The 25035-nt window shown below is 39.3% G+C and overlaps 5 protein-coding genes across 5 annotated transcripts; 3 read left to right on the top strand and 2 right to left on the bottom strand.

Moving 5' to 3' along the window:
- Nucleotides 1–2385: 2385 nt before the first annotated feature.
- On the top strand, nt 2386–3783 carry LOC137708239 (uncharacterized). Its single transcript, XM_068447274.1, has one exon. The coding sequence runs from the start codon at nt 2421–2423 to the stop codon at nt 3570–3572; it is 1152 nt and encodes a 383-aa protein (XP_068303375.1). The 5' UTR covers nt 2386–2420; the 3' UTR covers nt 3573–3783.
- A 144-nt stretch (nt 3784–3927) lies between these two features.
- LOC137709223 (protein MICRORCHIDIA 4-like) lies at nt 3928–6211 on the bottom strand. The gene has a single exon (XM_068448322.1). The coding sequence runs from the start codon at nt 6209–6211 to the stop codon at nt 4007–4009; it is 2205 nt and encodes a 734-aa protein (XP_068304423.1). The 3' UTR covers nt 3928–4006.
- Nucleotides 6212–16467: 10256 nt separating this feature from the next.
- Nucleotides 16468–17412, top strand: LOC137709444 (basic leucine zipper 43-like). Its single transcript, XM_068448535.1, has one exon. It carries the CDS (start codon nt 16647–16649, stop codon nt 17253–17255), a length of 609 nt encoding a protein of 202 aa, XP_068304636.1. The 5' UTR covers nt 16468–16646; the 3' UTR covers nt 17256–17412.
- Nucleotides 17413–18578: 1166 nt separating this feature from the next.
- Nucleotides 18579–21403, bottom strand: LOC137708892 (pentatricopeptide repeat-containing protein At3g49170, chloroplastic-like). Its single transcript, XM_068448053.1, has one exon. The coding sequence runs from the start codon at nt 21389–21391 to the stop codon at nt 18854–18856; it is 2538 nt and encodes an 845-aa protein (XP_068304154.1). The 5' UTR covers nt 21392–21403; the 3' UTR covers nt 18579–18853.
- Nucleotides 21404–22073: 670 nt separating this feature from the next.
- On the top strand, nt 22074–24878 carry LOC137707808 (probable galacturonosyltransferase 9). The gene is made up of 3 exons (XM_068446724.1): nt 22074–22522; nt 22826–24064; nt 24294–24878. Exons 1-3 carry the CDS (start codon nt 22349–22351, stop codon nt 24567–24569), a joined length of 1689 nt encoding a protein of 562 aa, XP_068302825.1. The 5' UTR covers nt 22074–22348; the 3' UTR covers nt 24570–24878.
- Nucleotides 24879–25035: the final 157 nt, after the last annotated feature.

Below are 25035 nucleotides of genomic sequence, written 5' to 3'. Positions count from 1 at the left end.
TATTCGTGTTTATATTCAGAAGTAGCTTGAGATGCTTAGAGAGCTCATAATCTGCACCCCCGGTGTTAGTGCTCCCGCCCGTGGCCAGGGCATAGCCTTCACGTGTATGTTCACCTCCCGCACCACACGCTCAGCTTGGATCCAAGTTAGGTGCACAACCTGTCGTACAGACCACATTAGGTGGTTCCGACTCGTAGGTGACCCGCGATTTATCGCACAGCTTCACGTGATCGTAGCACTAGAGCGTATATATATATTACACCAAGCCTGTCGTACAGACCACGTTAGGTGGTTCCGACTCGTGTGCAGATTCAGTTATTGAGTTGAGATTGGAGCTCTATATGCAGCCGTACAGGTCACGTTAGGTGACTCCCGGCTGCCAGATTATATGTTATTGATGTGAATTACACTTGAGCACTTACATTTCATTATGAGTTTCCGACATGGCATATTCTTGAGCATGAATGATATACCCTTGAGCATGTTTGGCATATTTATACATACGTATATATGTTTATTTTCTGGGAAGTATACTTGTTTTACGGCGAGGGGTTAGTATATTCAAAGAGAAAAGAAGGTTTTGAATAAGTTTGTTTTGCTGACCCACTCAACTTTGTTTTGCGCCCCTCCAGGTTTAAGATATCAGAGCTTGGTGGCTACGAGGAATCCAACGGTGTTCTGACAGAATGGACAAAAATTAGGACTCACCTTTGGGTGTTTCATCTTAGAAATTGTATCTTTAAAGCTTCCGTACTGTGTAAATGGTTACGTCACTCTCACGTGACGGCCAGCATGCCCTCCTTCGGGACGGGGTGTGTCATTTATTAATTAATTTATCGTTTTATTGTTTCTCCTCTCTTTATTTGTTTACTGTTATTTTTTTTTCAGGAGTGCCATATAGGTTAATCAAATGTATTGTGCAGATGGAGTAGTACTAGAGCATGATGCGCGCGCACACACACATATAGTGATTTTGGTAAATTTTTGTAATCATTTACGAATTACGCACTCTAATATTAATACTGTAAGACATGGATCTATATAAAAGTTTCGAAAATAATTACAAAAATTTACCAAAACCACTCCTAACTTGAAATGTTCAAAAGTTAAATCCACTAATTGTCAGCATACACATTACATGCTCCAGTGTTACTCTATATGCACAATACATTTGACTAATCCATAACACCTTAGAGAAAAAAAAAAGATGAAATAAATAAAGGTAGTAGAAACAATAAAAATAAAAAATAAATAAAAGCTTGCAAAACTGCAAACTCTTTATTGATCTTTTCTTCTGTAAGCTTGCCAGAAATATCATAAAGAAGCTTTTTCTCACTACCCTTAGGGCATCCGTAATTTTTATTTGTATTGGTGGACTCTACCTGTAGTAAACAAAGTCTCTCTTAAAGTTTAATGAACTGTGTATGCTGGAGCTTATCTCTAATTAGTAGCTTAATTATTTTATTCTTCTTTGATCTTGGCCAAGCTTGATGTGAACAAGTATTTGAGTTGGTCAATGACGTATTCTATGCTTATAAGTTTATCGTGTGTTGATTAACAGAAGGGTAGTATCATTCACATATTCATCATTACTTCTTACAATCAAATGCTAACAATGGTGTGCAGGATCTAGGAGGTAAAATTAGGTATCTGAATAGCCCAATTCAGAAAGAAATATTTCGTTTTCAACCATAGATACTAGAAATTAAGAACTTTTTTTTATATAAAGTTATAAACCCATCGAAAATGTGTTACATACATGATAAATGTACTTTTTAAGTAATATACTATTGTTTTGGCCTATTCTTCAGTAATACACCATCATCCATATTTTACTAATTAATCCAACTTATCTCAATTCTTAGTGTATGCACAAATAAAATCGAAACTAAATTCATTTCCACGACAACACTTCTTACTTGAAATAATGAAGACAAAGAAAATGATACAAAACCCCCTATATTCATCTCAATTCTTAGTAAGAATCAACGTATGTAAAAGATAAGCTTTATAGTCAAAATTCCCAAATTTCTTTCTCCAATATGCATTTCAGCATTTGTATTATATAAAATAAAACAAATACAATTCTCAAAAGTCAACTCAAATTTTTTTTTTTAGCACAACGATATATTTTGCATTAAGAATAACGACAATTCGGTAAAACTACACATTAGGTATCGAATTTGCCATCCATAATATTCGAACCTAATATCATCCGCTTACAAATGAAGAAAATACCAGCAGATCGTAGTAATTAGTAACAACTCAATTTTTTTTAATTAAATGTTTGTGCATACTTTTCTTTTTGGATAAGATCCCTAAAATAAAAACGAGGGAAGAAAATTACCCAGAGTATATAAACCGAAAGCGTCACCAACTAAAAATTTTCCTCTAATTTCCATTATTAATTTTCGAAAATAATGTCTGAGCCCTCCGCCACCACTCCGCTACCCGGCGACCCACAACCAACAAATGAACCCGTTGACCCGCGAACCCACCCAACCCTCCTCATCGATCCCCTCACCCACTGCTGCGCCAACCACAACTGCAATCCCTTCGCCGCCGATCCTCTTGATTCCCGGAGCACCTCCGATCGCAACTGGTTCTGCGATGCCGCCTCCGATTCTGACCATGACGTCAGCTGCTTGGTCACCGATCTTTTCGACCGCAGCAACTCGGAGCAGCAGCGCAATACCGACTGCGTTGTCGATTCGGGTTCGCGGTCGGATCCGTTTGCGACCGAATTGGAAATTGGGGGTGTTGAGGACGGCGACGAAACGGAGTCGAATTTAGGGTTTGGGTCAAACTCTATGGGATCGGTTTCTGAATTGGGAGAGTTTATAGGCCTACAAGGAGCTGATTCGCGAGCTGGTGGGCTTCGGATTGTTGGGTTGGAGTTGGAATCGGATTCGGATTCGGGTACAATCGATGACATAGAAAGTGATCGGATCACCGATTCGGGTATCCAGTCAATTTGGGATAACCTTTTCTTGATGGAGCAGAGGAATATGCTTGAAAGTTCTGAATCGACCGAGAGTAATCCGGTCGACGGCGGAGTGGAGGAGCTATCAGTGGTCTCTGGGTTTTTCACCGCGGAAGAAGAAGGAGCAGCACGAAGTCTGGAGTGGGAAATAGTCAACAATTTTCGGAGGTTCGCCGATGATGACGATCTTGACTTAGAGACTGCAGAGTACATCAACACGATTTTCGGGCAATTCGTGGAGAATGCCAACGCCATGAATGGCCATCCTCCGGCAGCTTTAAGCGTGGTCAAAGATCTTCCATTGGTAGAGTTTACAGTCGAAGAATTGAAGAAAAAAGAAGTGGTTTGTGCTGTTTGTAAAGACAGCATTTTGGTGGAGGATAAAGTCAGAAGCTTGCCCTGTTGCCATTACTACCATCATGATTGCATTGTGCCGTGGTTGGGCATTCGGAATACATGCCCTGTTTGTAGGTACGAGCTGCCCACCGATGATCCCGATTACGAAAGGAGCAAGCGTGAAAGTGCTGCTCGTGGTGAGCCAGGGGATTTACAAGTCAGGTTTGAGATTGGATTTGAACAGTTTCTCTAAGATGCTATACAGATATATATATATATATATATATATATATATATATATATATATATAATCTTGCTTTGCTAGATGTAAAAATTGTAAATATGCGTTTTTCGGGCAGTCCTATATCCCATGGTGAATGAAGCTTGTAATGCTTTTGAACATCTTATAGCTTTTGTTAATTTGGGGGAGTTTCTCAGTATTATAAATTTTGCTTTGCTTTTCATGTTACTTGAGTTTTTAGTAGTGTTTATGCACCAACCTTGCAAGAGGGTTAATGAAAATTGGTTTGAAGAAGTATGTTTGTACTGTTGAGATTGAAATTTGTTCAAATTGCGAAAAACGAATACATGAGATCTACGTTAAAGTATTACACTGCATTTCGGATCAAACTACATACATTTCGCTTCCAAGTCCTAACTAAAGACGTAGTGAACACGAGGCTAGACTTAGGCGGACTTGATTGCTTCGAGTTGCTTTTCCAATTGTTGAATGGTATATGTTGCATCCTTCAGCTTCCCTCTCAAACTCTTCTCCTCCTTGTCTCGACGCTCCCTCTCCTCGGAAAATATGCCAATTAGGTTGTCTTGTTCATTGTTCATTTCTGTAATTTTTTGTTGTGACGCTAGGAGCTGAGTTTCAAGTGACTTGCACCTTTGATCCTTTATCTCCAAAATTTTCTTGAGCTTGATATATGCTATTTTCAATTGCTGCACCCCAACAACTCGATCACGCTCCAAGCGGGAACGCCCACCATTGACATCATGACCGTCCAGTGAACTAGCTCCTGGGCTACTTGGTGAACAAGATTGTTCAGTAGCTTCCGTATGTGAAGATAACCGAGTTGCCCAAGATAACCGAGTTGCAACACGTGGGCGATCTTTTGCAGAGTCTTCTTTAGCAGCAAATCCCTCATGATGTCTGCCACCCACTTGCTTATCAGACACGGTAACATGCATGCCTGCACCGCTAACGTTGGCTGCCGAAGGTGGTGCCGATGGTTCATAAGACCTTGATGATCCTAATGTCCCAGATTGCTTGGGGGGTTGGACTCTGTCGTTGGTGATCCTTTCGGAAGCTTTTGAACCAACACTCTGAAATGCGATTGAATCACGACCCGAAAATGGTCTCTTCTTGCTGCCTGACATGGTAGCCTCCGTGTTAGATGGAGGATCAGGACTGGTTTCTTTACGATTTGCAGAGTCGTTAATGATCTTCTTATTACGTCGCGGAGCATACCCAATTTCGTGGCAGTTAGTACTCCAGTAATCCTTTTGCATAGTTATCAATCGTTTCTCGAGTCTCGAAAGAACTGTTGTACGCTCAAACCCCTGCTTATCATGAGCTGGTTCAACAAAATTAGCTTCTAAAGCACCCATAACACCCCTGCCGTCGCTTCCCGCAGCATTCCAAAGCCTCCAAAACGGCTTAATCAGTCGATTCTTGTGATAAACATTGAACCCCTGGACGTCGATATGAGATTTTGCATCCTTTACAAACCCAATGGTGACAACAGCAATCGCATTTGCATTTGTTTGGATCCCGTTAGCACCGGTTGGCCTATACGTGACTTGCTGGGACATCATCATATCATTCACTATGTTGTGGTGCTCAACTTCTTTCCCACGAAGGGTGATCCGAAAGTTAGGAGGAAGCCGCAAATAGAGAATCGATGCATAGCTCCTCAACGAGTGCTGGTAGGTCAAGAAAACCCGCGAGTTGGGATAATCTTGAGCCATTTGTATATTCTTCTCGTCTCGATTGACACCTTTGAGTTGAATATCATGAGGGTCAGTGTCAAAATCAAGCTCCAACTGATCTTCGTCATCCTCCCAAAGGTTGTATATGATTATTTGGGTGCCATGGTTTTTAATCATTAAGAACTGATGATGCAGCTCTTCTTCGCTTGAAAATGGCGACCACTGAACTATTGTCTCCACATTTTTCTTCCAATCACTTTCAGAACTTTCGGAGGATCGAAACATTTTGCGCCAAGCTCCTCCTCCTCTCTTCTCATAATCAAGCATGGGAACTACTATGTCTTCCTTTCCCGTGCTCTTCAAGAACGTGTACGACAGCAACCCGATGCTCTGCGTATCGCTTTTTCCATCTTTTCCTTCGCAGCGCGAAAACACGATCACATCTGCTCCTAGCCTCATAGTACTCGTCTTAAAACCGTTTCCATACTGTCCGATAGTATTTGCAACTTTGCTTTTCACCGAATACCCCAACGACATGCAGTGTCGCATTTTTTTTGGATCCATACCACCGCCATCATCTTGGATCACCAACATTCTGCTTCCATCTTTCTTGCTTTCAAGCACATCGACATTAACGTACGTAGCACCACTACAAACCTCATCCAATGCATTGTCTAACAGCTCGGCAAAAGCGCCGAGAGCCCACTTGTGACTTGTTGCATTGGAATGCAGAAATCTGGGATGAACCCTAACACGGTCCATCTCACCAGCAGCAGAAGTATGATTATCGCTGCAAGGAGCTCCTTCATAATCCCCAGCCTTCCAAAACTGCTTACAGCTCTGCTGGGCTCTCACTTGCCGCAGCGGCTGAGGACTCAGAACCTCGGCAGATCCCACCCCGTCCAGCTTCCGCTTCTTCACCGAACCTCCCAAAACTTCACCTTCTTGTGACATGATGGATGATACAGGCTAATCAACTGGTAGGGATGTAGAAAATTGTAGAGGAAAGTGAACCAAGAAAAGGGCTCCAAACAAAATTCTTAAGGCGCGTAAGTATGCTAGAAAATTTGTTCACTCACCAATGTGATCCACCAAGTCCAAGATCTGTGTATTTATACACAAGGACTTAACCCAAAACAAACAGGAAAATTAGGCCTAATCCTAATAGAAAATTGAAAGAAATCCTAATCCTAGTTGAAATAGGATATTTAGCCAATTATCAACTGACCATGGAGACATCTATATATAAGGGCTTAATCCTAAAACAAACAGGAAATTAAATTGATCTTTTTATATTTATGAAACATTTAGAGTTTAATTGTTCAAAATGAAAAATTTAACAATAAATTAATGGAATTGACCGTATTGTCTAACATAGTAAACACAAGGATCAAAGTGGCGAAATTGACAAATCGGGGACTAAATTGACCGAACAGGTAAAAAATGAGGACTATTTTGACATTTAAGCCTATTTACAATGCATGACGTTATGTTTGGGTGGGTAATAACCCTAGACATCGGTTAATTCTTTTCAAAATTCTGCCACCATGAGAGCTGATACTACTACCAAAAGAAGCATCAGATCCCAGTCATCCCTTGGAGCAATACCGGCCTCTAAGCATATTCATCACTCGAAAAGACAAAAAAGATGACCGTCATTGTCATCATCGAGAAGTGATGATCTCCCTGACAATGTATTGATTGAAATATTTTCTCTACTTCCTCACAAATCCCTGTTCAATGCAAGTATGTGTCCAAGCATTGTTCAAGGTATCCGAAAAATATGTATCTAATCGCATTAGCCGAACTTTAGACTGCATTCATGGAAACTTGGACCGCTGCCTCACCTTGGCGGAGCAAGATCACCAAGTGCTTCTGAGTTGTTACAAAGCTCCGCAGAGACGAGCCACATACTGGATGTGATATGTGGTGGGATAATTGGCATATTCATCTGCTGCAAATTTTTCTTTTTTTCTTTTTCGTAAGCATTTGTTGACGTAATTTTCATCTTATGAATTCAAATCAAAATTTACTTTCGATATGCTTTCTCTTTTTATCCCTCTGCCATGGATGGATTTTTTGTTTTGTTTTGTTTTTGTGCGGGTATTAAGTTCATATGTTTGTTGTGGGCTTAGGTTTTTATAAGTTGGGCTCAGTCAGAATTAAGTAGCGCTTAACTACTAACATAAATCTCTTAATTAGAAGGAAACACAATTTGGTACGTAATTATATGTCGATTTGGATATGATGAATATGTTGGTCGAATGTATTGTTGGATATATATCTACTGTTTTCTGCCGTCTTCCATGCTTCTGGCACCATGAGAGGTGTTACCTCTACCAAATGGAGCAGATCCGAGTCGTATGTCCCCCACAGAAATGCCGACCTCCGATGACCATATTCATCACCCGAAGATATAAAAAACGTCACCTTCACTGTCAACACCATCATCAACATCAACAAAGCAGTATCGATAATCTCCCTAATGACGTTTTGGTTGAAGTTTTTCGTTAACTCCCATGCATACCCGCTTTTCAATGCAAGTATGTGTCCAAAAGCATTGGCTCATCATTTTATTCGAGTCCTTAAAATTGGCTCTGTTGACTATGAAAGAAAGAGAATCTCACATTGCAATCAGAACATTTGTTCGCTTGAGTAAATTACTATTGACAGCATAAGCAAAGCAAACAAAACTATATATGGCGTGCGTAAGGAAAGACTTGGACAGTACTATTAGTATTTGTGTCATCGTGCAATCGGAATATTGTACCGAAATGTCTGCAACATCACGCAAATTACACATAGGGCTACGGCGGCAGCTGTGACGAAGCTTGGTAGAAATCGCTGAGGAGGCACCGGACTGGAGTGTGATAGGTTAACCTTGAATAATGTTGGTTAGTTCATCTTATGAAACCCAAATCAAAATTTTATTTGGCACGATATCTGATTGGTTCATGCAACATCGAGACCTTTATAGAATCTCAATCTCCTTTTGTACTATAGTTTGCAGGTTTTGATTAATCTTACAACAAAAAATTAATCCAATTTGGATCCGGTAAAATGCTTGTCCAAATCAGTTAATGGATCCTTTTAAGAATCAATGTGAATCATGTGGTAAATAATGAATTCACCCCACTTCCAAATCTACCTGTCTGAATATTAACTAAGTATGAAATTGGGGTTACATCACCATCAAAACACATAACAAAAAGAGAAATGCAAGAAACAAATAAACCAGTCATTTTCACTAATGGGGATAAAAACCTTATGGCTCTTGTAGTGTCCAAAGAGACAAAAACAGCACTGAGTCCCTAAAAAACTCATACAATTTTATGTGGCCTTTGGGAGTGGCCCTGGTTCAAAAATTCTACACAACTTAATTAAAGGCTACCTTCTGATTCAGATCGAGCCGATATTTTTTTTTAACGATCGAGTGGGGACTTTGGAATTATTACTTCAATCATTTTTGCTTTGAAAAATGATGTAACAAGAAGATAATATTGCAGGTCGCAATATTTGTGCCTGCCTCTTGCTTTTGTTTTTTTGGGGGTTTTCACTTTTTCGTTATTGATTTGCCTACTTGATCATTTTTAGCTACCATTTTCTGTCGTAGTTATCCAGCCGACTGAATTATAGGCCACCAAACGATGTCTCTTGTTGCCATTTCCAGAACCTAGCAGCAATATATACAAGTTATTTCCTTTTTTGTTTCAAGAACTTACAGGAAAAAGAAGGCTGGCGTATATATATTTAACCATCTTAATTCTTGAAAACTATAAAAGAAAGAAGACCGATTGATTAGTACAATCCTATCCAAATGGCTTAATTATAAAAGCCTATGCAAGCAGTTTTGGATTTTTCAAACAATACAACCAAAACCAATCTTGCCCTCTCTTTTCTGCTAGATATGCTTGGCCATCATTTTATGTTCCCATAATATTGTATTTGAAATTTAACGAGAAATTCTGGTCAAGGATCAATGGATTATGAAACTCTTGGTGAGACAACGGCATAGAGGTTATTGGTAGTGGTCGAGGATCGATGTGAAGTAACAGAGGCTAGCTGGCCAGCAGCACATTGATTCTTAACTAATATTGGAAACCCTAAGGTCTTGTAAGTTGGAGCATTTACCCTGACATTTGAGATCCTCCTTTCCGACAAAATTGTTTGTGAAACCCGTTTTCATATGGTATAAGCCGAGCCTGGCTATAAGGACATGCATCAAGAGACATAACCAAACTCGGAAGCCAACCTGATAAGCTTTGAAACACCAGCTACTTTAGTTCACCTTGTATTCACCCTCCACGAATGAGTTAGGCAGGGCATAATTAAAGTAATTAAACCAAAAAAGGGAATGTTTAAGCACCACTCGTGGTATTAAATAAATTTATAATCAGATCGCCACTAAATACCACACAAAAAAATAGAGCAGCAGTTGTGCAAGCAATGCTTGGATAATCTAAGACATTTCTACTACAAAACCACCATATAATTATAAAAGAGGATCCTCGCTGGATTCTCTTTGTGAGGATCACGGGAATCCTCCAATTACATCCATTCATTGTATATCATGAAGTCAATTTTTGTCAGATACTGTTTATATTCAATTTTAAATAAAAAAAATTTACAATGATTTTTGATCGCACAATGTACGATGAACAGATATGATTGGAGGATCTGATGAGGATCCTCATGGTATAATTATAAGATTATCAACCAACATATATCAATCAAGGAAACAAACAATATTGACGACGAGGAGGTAATTAAGCACCCAAGTTTAAACTAATCATTTTGCTTAAAACAAACCTGCAACTTTAATTAATACTTTAATATTACAAGTACGTGAGCACGTGTACCTGTTAAGTGTGAGTCCGTGTTACTCAAAATGCACCACCCAGAATTAAAAAATGCATTATGCATACATACGTTGCACCAGAGATGGCAAATCTTGTTAAAGCATTAGACAAATATTATTCGATGGACTAATTAACTTGTCTGAGAAGGAGATGGATTCCATCAGGATCCAAGTTGTGGGGATCATAGGGATCCTCATATCCTAGTCGTTTATCTTGCAGTTAGAAATTATTTTAAATTTATTTATTTAAAATTAAACACAAATAATACTTAACGAAAACTAATGACACAATGTACGATGAACGACCATAATATGAGGATCCTTAGGATCCCCACAAAGAGGATCCGGAGAGGATCCTCATCCGTCTGAAAAATGAGATTAGTTTAATTGCATAATCTAAAGTGGAACTGAAATAGAAGAAAATAATTAAGAGGGTGTGATCAGCTCATGATGGGCTTGTCCTGTATTAATTAACCAATTAATCACTTGAGATCTAATGACTTCATGATAAAGAAACAATAAGATTTAGCTGTGTGAGAGGAGGCAGATAATGTGTATGCTCTTGGGATAAGAATGTGACATGTGGTACATTTTGTTTCGCACATAAGATTATTAATATAAGCGATATTCTATATTCGAACTTAGGTGCAAAGGAAAGAGCATACTATTCTGACCAATTTGATTACGTCCTTGTTTGCGTTTTCATAGCTTCATCCAATGGTGGAGCCAGGATTCTTTTTTTGGTTGGGCTAGTTGAAATTAGTACCATAAAATCATATGTTTATTTTTTTAATCAATATAAAAGAACAACAACAAAATATAAACAATTCTTGAAATCATAACCTTAACCGACAACTTCAAGGACCATATAAATAATTAACATGCTAAATAAATCAAGAATAAGTAAATAAAGCGATTAAGAACGTATCAAAGGTTGCATTCATTGGGAAATCGCAACCTAAAGTACGGAATTGCGGAGATAGAGATTTAATTGTGAACTAAAAGAAAATTCTTTTTCTTTTGTTGAGTAAGAAGTACGGAGGCTAAATCGCATAGGATAAATGATCTTTTTCTTTAACGAATAGGATAGAAGGGGGAAGGGAAGATAGAACTAATTTATTACTTGTAGCATAAAAAGTATTATTTATTACCTATCATCTACTAAATATACATTAAATAATAACCTGGATTAGAATTGAGTGGGCTATATAGGCTACATGCATTAACATAAGCCATTAAAGCATGAGTTTAAAAAAGGATAGTGCTATTTACACATCCTTATTAATTTTTTGCCATTGATTTTTATCGATTCATTCAACCCGCAAGTACCGAGAAAGATGTGTGAGAAATAAAAATGAGTGTGTAGATATCAATACACTTACAAAAAAATCTCCCGGAGCTACAGCCCACCTTAGCGTTGTGGGTGGCTCCACCCGTGGTTTCATCCAAAACAACAAAACTTGAATTTAAAAACACATATATCACTAGAAAAACATGATTTTGGATTGGAGTAACTGCTGGTGCCTAAACCCTACCAGACTCGCAACTGTATTCCTAGAAAGAAAGTGCGAGAGAATCATATGAGTTCAAGTAGCCTTCAAAAACACAACTTCCTAATATATTCTTGCAACCCAACAAACTAAGTCTCAAATGCATAATTTCTTGCAGACCAAGACTCTTGATACTACGTACACGCTAGAAAATTAAACTGTGAGGAAATAAAACCAACAAATATATATATCAAGTTATGACTTGATTAAGGATTATAATGCATACGTACGAATGATATGAGAAGGGCTGAAAAACAAAGCAACTCCCCCAGCCAACCACCGTATGAAGGGGCCTTGTTGGATGAAAACCTCCACGCCCTACCCTAGCTAGCCACTTCATCACCCTGCAATCACCATTTCTAACAAAAACAAAAAATGCAATGACAGAGGTTGCCTTAGTGGGGTGCACGTAGGGTCATCTGGGCATCTAAGGACAATGCCCAAAAACTTGCAAACTTGCAAACACCCCTTGATTGGTGGAGGAGGATGAAAAAGCCACCAAATTTAGAGACTCCTAGACACTACAGAAACCCTAGAGAGAGAGAGAGAGAGAGAGAGAGAGAGAGAGAGAGAGAGAGAGAGAGAGAGAGATAGCTTGATTAAGGATTATAATTCATACGTACGAATGACATGAGAAGGGCTGAAAAACAAAGCAACTCCCCCAGCCAACCACCGTATGAAGGGGCCTTGTTGGATGAAAACCTCCACGCCCTACCCTAGCTAGCCACTTCATCACCCTGCAATCACCATTTCTAACAAAAACAAAAAATGCAATGACAGAGGTTGCCTTAGTGGGGTGCACGTAGGGTCATCTGGACATCTAAGGACAATGCCCAAAAACTTGCAAACTTGCAAACTTGCAAACACCCCTTGATTGGTGGAGGAGCGTGAAAAAGCTACCAAATTTAGAGACTCCTAGACACTACAGAAACCCTAGATAGAGAGAAAGAGAGAGAGAGAGAGCTTTTTTGTTTTGAGTTTGACAAGCCAAGCAATAGGGCTGGGGGGTGGTGCACTAAGCACCCATGCGCGCTTGTTAGCCAGGGCCCACGTGTGACATCCATCGTGCGCTCGCGTTTTTCTCGTCTGCCTACTTTGTTCATGTCGTGCGACTCGTGTCGTTCTCTCATTGTTTGTTGTTAATATTTTAGGTGTTTTCTTTCTATTATTTAAGAATAAAAAAATAGAATTGGATTTCTTTTGGTACGATAAGGGATGGAGTTAAATCAAGTACCCTTCCGTGCACAACCCAGACCGTCATTGTAGGGCAAATGTCCCAGTTTGAGACATTATTTTCCTAAAATACCCTTGAAGCCTTGGATTGTAGTGATTGTCCAACAAAGTTCAAAGGTAAAATGGAAACAAATGAAGAGATATGGGGGAATGATTTTAGGAAGTAGATAAGATATGTTAGTTGAGTGAGCGGCAAAAAGGAGTTATATCAACAGATCCAACATTACTTTCACTCACGTTTGGTTTGAAGGCAAAGTGCCATGCCAAATTGAGGTTGAAAGTTTCTTTTGGGGTGTATTTCTGTAATTTGAGTGTATACATATAGTACACGTTGCCAAATATGCATCAATAGCTTACTTAACATGGACACATAAAGAGATATATAGAGATGAGATGACTAAAATCGTGAACGAGAACAGTCTCTCATATTATACTCCTAAAACTTAAGAATTTTGTTAAGAACAATCGTTCATGCATGTTTTAGTACTTGAAAGCATAATTCAAACTTGCATGTACCATGCACTACCCAAATTAGTGAAACGCATAAATGTAAGCTAGCTGTTGAATTACACATTGCCTGGTATGCTTATAGTTAAGGTTTGCTGCTTTTTTCTGGCCTCCTTGACTGAACAATTGGCCAGCTGAGTAGATAAACAACCAATCATAGAGGCATGATCGAAAAAAATTGGCTCGCATGCTTATAGCTAAAGTTAGCTGCGTACATTGAATTGATAATACTCTTTCTTTTCACCAGCAAATTACAAACCAACCTTATACCACTAGAGACACTTGCATACCAGTGTGTATTTTCGGTCCTATTTTCGCGTGACGTTGACTATGTTCTGTGATCAGCGTTACAAGGAGAAGGGAGAAATACAACCCAGGGTCAGCGATTTACTTCTCCTTTATCACACACACACTGACATACTTAAGGAGTTGAAACCAAGTGATGCAGCATTGATCAACCAAATGCAGTTATCTACACAACGTACAAGTACAACTGAGCATAAAGACATACTCCAAATCCTGGGTTTTTTCAACTACTCACTCATCCACCTCTATATATACTCCAAATCCTCAAAGAAAATAAAATAGAGAGAAGTAGGGAACATGAGGAGGACAATTGCAAGACAAGAAAAGATGGAGCAGTCTAAACCTGTCTCATGGCATTGTTGACCATTCAGTCCACTCAACTTGACCCAACCCAAACCCTCGGGTGTAGAGAGAGAGAGAGAGAGAGAGAGAGAGAGAGAGAGTGTGTGTGTGCATTTGCCTGATCGTCGGTAAGATTTTGGTTTCTGTATCCATTCAAAACTCTTTTAGTTAGTGGAAGACTGCATTTTAAAGTACATCCATGAATCCCATTTATCTGTTTCCCAACACTACACTACAAGAGTTTTCCCCTCAGTAACATCTGCTAATTTGAATGGCTTGAACAAAAAGTAATCTTTTTTCCATGTTCCTGCTACAACTGACTTAATTTGACCTAAGTGCACCATTAATTATGATTAAATATTTAACCAAGCCAGGGAAAAGAGAGATCTACTCTTGCAATTTGTTGGAATTTTTGGATCACCGGGCCCATCCCACTCTAACGACATCAAACTGTCTCCAACTTTATCACATACCCAATCCATCAAGTGTGAGGTTTTACCACAAAAGACTTCGGTATTAGTTAAAGTAGGGTAATACTATTTAAACCCCTTGGTTTCTTTTCACCCCACCGATATGAGACTTTAACACAATTAAGATATAGTTTTAGTAGCGTTACTTTTTTAATAAATATTTGTCATGTACTTAAAAATTGAATCACTTGTTTAATAAATACTTGTTATGTGGTGAATTAATGACAAAAAAAATATACTTCCAACGAGGGCCAGACTAATCTGAGCTCGGACAATTTGTCCTCAACTGGCAATATGGTAATACAAACTGTTTTTTATAATAACTCAGACCGTTAATAATTGAGTTGCATTTCTTTCTTGGAGAATATATGCTTGCACCTTTGTACCTCAGCTTCCAAAAGACGACAAGAAAGTTGTTGTTCAATCTCTCACTTTAAATGTCCTCTATGTATGTTTCTAACTTGAGCTTTTGTAGACTTCAATTTGCTAAGTGGTGTATGGGATTAGCATATTGCTATACGTATTTCGTATTTTATTGGAGTAGAAGATCCGAAATTACACTATTAGTCCAGCAAACTATTTGGATTATCTACATTCTACTCCTTTTGAAAGGATTTCTAGAATTAAAGCCAATATATAAAATTCTAAATCAAGTTCTTGGTGAGCAAAAAAAAAAAAAAAAAGCTACTTTTCTGTTATTTTTCTCCCCAGAATATATGAAACAAACTATATGAAACCTGACATTTTCTGCCATGATTCATGCAACAGGCTAACAGGATTAGAACCTAAAAACGGCAGAGGGCGGATGTTGCTAACGATTGAACAAAATATCGTTAAGTACGGTTGATTAATTGATATACTAATAGAGAGTTGAAGAAAGTTAAGGTTCTATCATAAAATCAGTTGACAATATAAAAAGTAACTCAATCTCGTATAAGCCCTTGCAGAGTTTTCTCCTTTCAATGATGGGGACTCTTTTACTTTCACATCCTCACACACCCTTTCATGCGTGATGAATTTTCAAGCCAAACACATGACCAACACACCAACACCAATTGGGTGATGTGGAGACGTGTGGCGGTTGGACTTCACATGTGGTTAATTTCACACGTGGGCTAACCCGTTCTGATACTATAAAGAAAGTTAAAGTTTTACCATAAAACTAATTGACAATATTGAGAGTCAGCCAAACTCTTACTAGCCCTTGTAAGGTTTCTTTTTTCATCGATATGAGGCTTTTTTATTTTCACATCTCAATTGAGTTTAAGTGTTTGATGAGTCACTGATCAGCTCCTTAATTATTATAACCAGTACGTATAGAAGTTCTTGCCTTTCTAAACCTCTTTAATTTCTTTCCATTCCTTACGTCACCAGGTTCTATTGGATAGCAAGTATCCATCCCTGCATCCCTGTAGACTTGACAATGGCACAAGATTGACTTCTTGATCCCATTTTCTTTTGCACTGCATTATTTTGCCTAAACATTATTCCATTAAAATAAGGGAGTTTTAATGAAAAGTTCGCGGTACTGTTCATTTTAATGAAAAACCATATTTTTACACTAAAAAGTCAAACCTGATATTATTCACTTTACTCTTTATTTTATCCTTAGCGTTAAAACTCAAAATTTTCAAGCCTTTTTCATTAGTTTTCCTTTAAAATAATTGTACTCCCAATAATTAACACAAAAACTCTCTCTCTCTCTCTCTCTCTCTCTCATGTTAGCGGAGATTTGATCTGAAAAATGATTATCCACAAACACTAATTGTAATCCCCCATTTTACATGTATGTATGTAAAAATATCATTCCATGCATACATGCATGTAGCCATCGATCCATGGATAAATGCCCATAACGAACGCGTAAACGAGAGACAAACATCTCGCGTACATTCATGTACACATAGATGAATGTGATGATGCTGCATAAAATAGAGACATGATACGCATGGTTTTCCAATCAGCTGAGCTTTGAAGGCACCTTCTCACACTTTTCACCCTATAAAGGCCTCCTCTCCTCGAGCCTCTCTCCCCCCTTCCAACACAACCAAAAACTAAGTACTCTCCACTCACCTTCTTCACCACTAAGTCCTTGCATTTATCCGTCGAAAGTTTGAGAAGTCATGCAGCCCGGTGAGGTCACTGGAATCCATTACCTCGTTCCTTCGAGCTCATCATCTCCCTACCCTCCTTTTAGCATGAGCACTCAAAGCAATGCAACCACTTTTGAATTCAACCGGTTTTCTAGCCCATTTTACAATTTCCAGTATCCTACTTCCCAGTTTCAAGAAGTTAATAACAATCCACAGCAACCATCTTCCTTCAGTAGTAACTCAACCTCTGATGAGGCTGATGAGCAGCAGCTCAGTCTCATCAATGAGAGGAAACACAGACGAATGATATCTAACAGAGAATCTGCACGCAGATCACGTATGCGCAAGCAGAAGCACCTCGATGAACTCTGGTCACAAGTGGTTTGGCTCAGAAAGGAGAATCATCAAATTTTGGACAAGCTGAACCATGTCTCAGAGTCACATGAGAAGGTTCTGCAGGAGAATGCTCAGCTCAAAGAGGAAGCTTCTGAGCTTCGCCAACAGCTCAATGACCAGCAACTGCACAGTCCTTATCATCCTTCCCTTCGAGACCTCGAGGATGTCCCTTGCAACACAGCTTATCTGAGAGCAGAGTCCTCAAACCAGTCCATCACAAGTTCCATGGATTTGCTAGGCTAAGACCGATGGACGCCGAGTTCTTATCATTTCCACATTTTTCCCATTATCCATCTATGTTGATCTTCTGTTTGTGTAGAAGTCAACTAATCCTCAACTCACTTAAAAACTGTATCAGATCCAAGCAAATAAGCAGTAAAATGTTTTGGTCAAATTTTCAGCACTGTCCAGAATCTTATCTATCACAAATAAATTTCCTAAATCATGTAAAATTCTTACTAAATTAGCTGCATTAAGTTTTTTTTGGTCAAGAATTAGCTGCATGAATTTAAAGACTGCTTGTTCCAAAAAAATCCCTGATCATCAAAATATTATCGGATCACCAGCTCACTACCGAAAGAGCTAGCATCAATACTTCTAGAAATATTCGAAAAAATTAATAATATTGCCGAAGAAAGTACAGCAATAATTTCAGGTGTAAAAGAACAAAGGGAGGAGAAAAAAAAATGCAATGGATGGTGCAGGGAATGGAAACAGTGGGGGGTGAGTTGGTCATGACGCAGAAATAAAGGTGGTGAAAATGGGAGTTGGTTCATGATATTAAAATTACTATAAAACGAAAGACATTCACAAAAGCTATCCACTAACGTATAAAGTCCAAGTGAGCACTGTTTTCAGCTTTTTAGAGGGCTGGCTTGACTAAATATAACACGGTTTATTTTGTTTTGTTTTGCAATTTGTTCTCTCTCATTTGGATATTTTCTCAGAGACTTCATCACTCTCTTTCCTTCTTTCCTTCCTGCAATACCTTATTTTCCTACGAAGATCTGCAAACATAAGAACCTTGATATTTTAATTATTTCCAGTGATGATCGTTTACAGGCATTATACGCAATCAAATCAGAGTCGAAATCAAGCTCAAGGCCGCTAAATTTCAACTCGATCTCATCAGAATGAAACCTATCAGGATTTACTGGTTTGAAACATCTCTTGAAATTTAAGTAAGTTCCAAAGTTTTGTTTAGTAGCATAACAGAAATACTGATTTTTAGTAGCTAATTTAATCCTAAATTGTGCTAATATTATATTGCAAAACGTAATATATTCCCTCTAATTTTTCTTGAATTTAATTAAATAGAAACTAAAGAAGTGCACTAATAGGAGTTCATAATACAGGACAAAGGAAGAAAAGAGAAAATCAAGGCTCAGTTCCAACAAAAAGTTTTCAAATATGGGGAAAGCTCTAGCAAAAGGTTCCGTCGATACTCTTTCCAAAATTATATTTTACATCAAATACATCAAATGTAAAAGAATACGACGCAAAATTCATGCAATTTTATTTAAAGCAATCAGAAAGCAGTATACATCAATAGTAACACAGATGTGCAGATATGAACTGTACAGTGTACAACTAGAAAAACAAGGAACTGGGGCCTCAAAAATTTGAATAAGAAACTTACGAATCCGCCTGCTAGTGTAGGCATTATGATGAAACGAAGCTCCTTTTGATCCACCTCTACAGACAAATCTTAAACATTCTCAAAGACAAAGCAGAGGATGTGAAATGAAAGATTGGAAACCGTAAATTAGATTCATTGGAAAATACATAAATCCCGCTAGGAGATTATTCTATCATTTACAGTTTGAATTTTTGTAACAATATCACCAGTATTCGTTGCAAGAGCATCTCCCGTCCTTGAAACGATGAAACCGATTTGAATCTCTTACTACTATTTCTCTCCCAGTGGCTTCCGAAATATACTTAATCGCAGTGTGGCAGTCTCCGCAAACACGGAGATTCTTAAATACTCTAATAGGTTTTGATTTCGATGTGCTAATAAGACCAAACGCCACTGCTATTTTCTCACTGTGTTGAAACAAGTAAAATCCTTTTTGTTCCTCTTCCACATCATGAAGTACAAAATCTGTATTCGGGACATAGCCCAGTTTCTTTATCATTGAGCCCAATTGATCCAGTTCATCATAAATCTCCTTTGCCTTCGGGTGTGAAGTATCCCCAACATGAAACTTGTGGATCTTATTTTTCACCTCTATCCAGCTAGAACCTACTTCTTTGATCAAATACTTCTCTTTCATATATTTTCTTACTTTTGCCACTTCTTCCCACCGACCAGTGGAAGCATACAAATTCGATAGTAAACTATATGCTGCCGAATCACGTGGGTTCTGCTCGATAATCATCTTTGCTGCGTGTTTACCAAGCTCTATGTTACCGTGCACTCGGCAGGCTCCAAGAAATGTCCGCCAGATGAGTTCATCAGCTGTAAAAGGCATTGAGTTAATAAACTCGAGGGCTTCTACAAGGGATCCTGAGCGGCCTAATAAATCAACCATGCATGCGTAATGTTCCATTCTTGGGACAACACCATGTTTTTTCTGCATTTCCTTGAAGTGTTTCCAACCCTCATCAACCAAACCCGCATGGCTGCAAGCTGACAAAACAGCAATATATGTGATCTCGTTAGGTTTTATTCCGGCTTCAAGCATTTTGTTGAACATATCCACCGCTGCAGATGCATATCCATGTTTTGCAAAGCCCGTGATCATTGAAGTCCATGATATAACATTCCAATCTTCCATCTCATCGAAAACTAGAAAAGCAGCATCTATGTTTCCACACCTAGAATACATGGAAACCAAAGCGTTACAAATGATTTGGTTTGACTCAAGTCCTGACTTTATTATCCGGGCATGGATTTGTTCGCCCTTACCAGCTGCACAAATGCTTGCAGCTCCACTCAAGAGACTAGAAAATGTGAAAGCACTAGCCCCATATCCTGTATCCTGAATTTCATGAAAAAGTCCAAAGGCTTCTTCTGCATCTAAATGCTTGGCATACGCATCAACGATTGTGTTATAAGATATCAAATTTTTCTCATACAGAACATCAAAAGATTTGCGGGCATCTTCCACCTGGCCAGACTTTGAGTACATGGTGATAAGTGAATTTCCCACACAGTTAACGGAAGCAAGACCTGATTTCACTGCCAGGGAGTGAATTTGTTCACCCTTACGCAGATCCGAAAGATTTGCACAAGCCTTCAGAATGCTAGAAAATGTGAAATGATTTGGTGGAACATGACCCGACATCATTTCAACAAAAAGTTTGATGGCTTCCTCATCACCCTTTCCGCTCTGCACATATCCATTGATAATTGCAGTCCATGACATAACATTATGGTTTGGCATCCGATCAAATACCTTCCTCGCATCATTCATCGATCCATCAGCTGCACACTTGGCATACATGTCCACCAAACAACACCCGACACAATGACCTAAAGCCAATCCAGACCGTATAACCCACGAATGCAATTGCTGCCCCAGTGAAAGTGATTCCAACTTTGTACACGCCGATATAACGCCACTTAGTGCAAACTGGTCAGGCATGAACCCACTCAACAACATATCCACATACAAACCAATAGCCTCTCTGGGGAAACCCATCTGTGCAAACCTAGTAATCATCAAAGTCCACGTCACCGCATCCGTCTCAGGCATTTCCTCAAACACCTTATACGCTTCACCCAAATCTCCACCACCCTTCGCAAACATATCGATCAATGAACACCCAACACACACATCAGACCCAAGATACCCACCTTTGATCACCGACCCAAAAATTATCTTCCCAATCCCAATATTCGGGGCATTCGAACACGCCCGAATCACAGATGCAAAGCAATACTCATTCGGGTAAAACCCATGTTCGAGCATATCAAGAAACGTCGTGATCGCTTCGAATCCCATATCATTGTTCGCAAAACAAGACACCATGGCGCTCCAAGAAACCAAATTTCTCTCACTGCCCATGTTTTCGAAGATCGAATTCGCCTTCTTCCAGTCCCCAGATTTCGAATACAAGCTAATCAAGGAGTTCAGAAGTACCGGGTCGGGTTCGAGCTGGGAGTGAGCTAACCGGTCGTGGACGAGCTTGCCCAGGTCGAAGTTCCGGGACCGGATGCAGGACTTGATGAGGAGTGAGTAGGTGGGGAGGTCGGGGTGGATCCCGCGCTGCGCCAGGAGATCAAGGGTGGTGATTGCTTTGCGGAGATGGCCGACATTAATTTGGTTGATCAGACGGTTGTTGAGAAGCTCAAAGTTGGTGGCTTTCGGACCGAGAGGAGGAGGCGGAGGGAGTTTGGCGGGAGCGGGAAGAGAGAGGCTGAGGCCCGGCATATTATCTCTAACGGCTAAGTCTGAATCCCATTTCAAATTTCAGTTATTCACTGCGAGGTTTAGTGGGAGGTTGATGAAAAATAATCCATTTGTTTGGGTTGGGCCTGGACAACATAAACACAAAGCAATATTGGGCTTTATCTTGAACAGGGTTATAGCTCGAACGAATTACAAGTTGATTTCTACCTACCCCAATTTTCTCAATCTAGATTTCAAAATTGAGTCTAATTTTTTTGGTATAAAATCTGCGAACTATAGTCAACCATGAGATCTTTTCTAAACCTCAATTGAGATTTAAATTGTTGGGTTAGGCTAATCCCTTAAATCTTTTTAACTTAGTGCAAATTTGCTAAAGTATTAGACTTTCATGGCTTGACAAAAAGTCAAACATTTACTGTCCTCATCTTGTACTCCTTATAAACAAGTAATTATCCTTTTTACCAAATTCATCAAAGCCATAAATCCGAACTTTTGAAATTTGATTCAACGATTAAAGATTCTTATTTATGATCGTCGGATCAAATTTTAAAGGGCTCAGATTTGTGATCGTGGTGGATTTAGTGGAGGATCCCCTTCCAATATAAACTCTCTTATTACATGGTCTATGGCCCACCCCACATCCAACACCTATTATTATATTAATATTTTTTATTAAATAAAAATGAAAACACCGACACGAAAATTAGATCACTCCTCGCTCGGAAGTTTGATCTCTTCCACGCCCTCACACATGGTCTTCTTCTTCACACCCAGCTGAGATCTCACACACTCACACACTTCCAATCACCTTCTCTCTCTCTCTCTCTCTCTCTCTCTCTCTCTCTCTCTCCCCATTCCTCTTTCCAATCAGCTGAGAGACAGAACTCAAATTCTTTTGCTGCTGCTAGAGTCAAAACACCATTCGATCATTCTCCGTTTTGAGGTCGAGGGCGCTCTGATCGGAGCTTGGTTGCTGCAATGGCGGTGGCCGTGCGAGGCAGCCGTGGCGGTGGCGGGTCGGGTTTTGGCGGGTTCAGCCTCCGGAGCTTCTTCTCATATCGGATCTTTGTCTCGGCTATGTTCTCTCTGCTCTTCATTGCCACGCTCTCTGTTATCCTCACCACAAATCCTTCGACTCCACACCACGACTCTGTATGTATTGCCCTCTCGTCCTTAATCCGTTTTCCATCGTTTAATTTTGTAATTAATCGAGATTTAGATTGAAATTTCGAAGCTTTAGCAAAACCCAGATGTCAATTTCACTGATTAATTACAGCCCACACTCTAATTTCTAATTTTCACATTTGAAAAAATCCCAGATTGGAAGAAAAAAACCAAATTAAGTAAAAAGTAAAAAAACCCATGTAAAAATCTGACTAAAGCAAAACCCAGATGTTAATTTTTTTTCACTCGGATAGGATTGAAGATTTATTCTTGATGTTTGATTGACTGCAGGCACTTCCAACAACTGGAAACGCGTACATGCGTAGGACGTTTTTAGCTTTAAATTCTGATCCATTGAAAACAAGATTAGATTTGATATATAAGCAAGCCAATGATCATGTTACTCTGGTGAATGCTTACGCGGCTTACGCCAGGAAGCTTAAGCTTGAGATATCTAGGCAAATGAGAATGTTTGATGATTTGGCGTCGAATTTCTCTGATGTTCAAATGAAGCCGGGTTACAGGACCGCTTTGTTTGAATCAGACGGTCCTTTGGATGAGGATGTTTTGAGGCATTTCGAGAAGGAGGTGAAGGATAAGGTCAAAATTGCTCGGTTAATGATTGGGGAGTCAAAGGAGAATTATGATAATCAGCTCAAGATTCAGAAGTTGAAGGACACCATTTTTGCTGTTAATGAGTTGCTTATAAAGGCAAAGAAGAATGGGGCATTTGCAAGCTCGATTGCTGCAAAATCGATACCAAAAAGTTTGCATTGTTTGGCCATGAGGCTTGTTGAGGAAAGAATTTCACATCCGGAGAAGTACAAGGAAGAGGAACCAAGCCCCGAATTTGAGGACCCAAGTTTGTACCATTATGCAATTTTTTCAGATAATGTCATCGCTGTCTCAGTTGTGGTACGATCTGTGGTGAATAATTCCAATGAACCGTGGAAACATGTCTTCCATGTTGTTACAGATAGGATGAATCTTGCACCGATGAAGGTATGGTTTAAGATGAGGCCTGTGGAAAGGGGTGCATATGTTGAGGTGAAGGCAGTTGAAGATTTTACTTTCTTGAACTCTTCATATGTGCCAGTCTTGAGGCAACTTGAGTCAGCAAAGTTGCAGAAGTTCTACTTTGAGAATCGGGCAGAGAATGCTACCAAGGATACACAAAACATGAAATATAGAAACCCCAAGTACTTGTCAATGTTGAATCACCTTCGGTTTTATTTGCCGGAGATGTATCCCAAACTGCACAAAATTCTCTTTTTGGATGATGATGTTGTGGTTCAAAAGGACTTGACAGGATTATGGAAGATCGATTTGGACGGGAAGGTGAATGGAGCTGTTGAGACCTGCTTTGGGTCCTTCCATCGGTACGCACAGTATCTGAATTTTTCACACCCTCTTATCAGGGAAAGGTTCAATCCGAGGGCATGTGCTTGGGCCTACGGGATGAATATATTTGATCTTGATGCTTGGAGGCAGGAGAAAAGCACCGAGCAGTACCATTACTGGCAGAACTTGGTAAGTGTTTTCTTATGCTTAAATTCCTTGCGTGCGGGAAGATTAAGTGCCATTTGGGTTAGCATTTTCGAAGTACGTAACTTTTATTTGCACAACACAATTTGTAATTCACTTGGAAATTACCACCCAAATGGCGCCATATAAAATTGAAGCACAATTGTGTTGTTACCAGTTGAGTGTTGAATACAATCATACAATCGTGAATAATTCTTGTCCATGTATTTTGCAGAATGAGGACCGGACTCTCTGGAAATTGGGGACTCTTCCTCCGGGGCTGATTACCTTCTACTCGACAACAAAGTCGTTGGACAAATCGTGGCATGTGCTTGGGCTGGGGTACAATCCCAGTATTAGCATGGACGAGATTAGAAAAGCTGCGGTCATTCATTACAACGGAAACATGAAACCTTGGTTGGACGTTGCTATGAACCAATACAAGAAACTCTGGACTTATTATTTGGACAATGATATGGAATTTGTTCAGATGTGCAATTTTGGCTTATAGATAAGAAAAACCATCTTCGCAGCTCCACTCCAAGTTCATCAGCGAGTCACCGCTATCGTCTGTCACTACAAACTCAGAGCAAAGCTCGGTGAGAAATTATCTTTTTTGTTTCTGGGAAAAGCTGTCTGTTATGCTTGCCTTAATGTTGTATCTGTTATTCATGTGAAGCATGGGTCGTAAACAGCCAGATTGAGAATGTATACGTAGCAATTCTTATGCACTTTGCATAATATGTAATTCATCGATTCAGACTACTTAAAACCTTCAGCATTCATCAAATGAATCTGATCCTACCCTAAATTCTCTCTATCGAAAGACTTATCTCTCACTTTATATCGACAGGAAGTCGAGTAGAATGCAGTAAGGGTACATAATCTATGCCGTTTGTTGTTTATGAATGTTTTTAGTATTCCTGCTAATGTTATTACATACTCATTTTTCATTTATCAAATTTGGTTGGAAGGTC

The sequence above is a fragment of the Pyrus communis genome, chromosome 11 (assembly GCF_963583255.1).
Source record: "Pyrus communis chromosome 11, drPyrComm1.1, whole genome shotgun sequence".
Taxonomy (NCBI): domain Eukaryota; kingdom Viridiplantae; phylum Streptophyta; class Magnoliopsida; order Rosales; family Rosaceae; genus Pyrus; species Pyrus communis.
Note: the sequence above shows the minus strand (reverse complement) of the source record. Positions and strands in the feature narration are given on the sequence as shown.

Coding starts and splice junctions, on each gene's coding strand:
- LOC137708239 (XM_068447274.1), top strand. CDS start 2,421: ATGTCTGAGCCCTCCGCCACCACTCCGCTACCCGGCGACCCACAACCA.
- LOC137709444 (XM_068448535.1), top strand. CDS start 16,647: ATGCAGCCCGGTGAGGTCACTGGAATCCATTACCTCGTTCCTTCGAGC.
- LOC137707808 (XM_068446724.1), top strand. CDS start 22,349: ATGGCGGTGGCCGTGCGAGGCAGCCGTGGCGGTGGCGGGTCGGGTTTT. Junction 22,523..22,825: donor CGACTCCACACCACGACTCT/GTATGTATTGCC, acceptor GATTGACTGCAG/GCACTTCCAACAACTGGAAA. Junction 24,065..24,293: donor ACCATTACTGGCAGAACTTG/GTAAGTGTTTTC, acceptor TGTATTTTGCAG/AATGAGGACCGGACTCTCTG.
- LOC137708892 (XM_068448053.1), bottom strand. CDS start 21,391: ATGCCGGGCCTCAGCCTCTCTCTTCCCGCTCCCGCCAAACTCCCTCCG.
- LOC137709223 (XM_068448322.1), bottom strand. CDS start 6,211: ATGTCACAAGAAGGTGAAGTTTTGGGAGGTTCGGTGAAGAAGCGGAAG.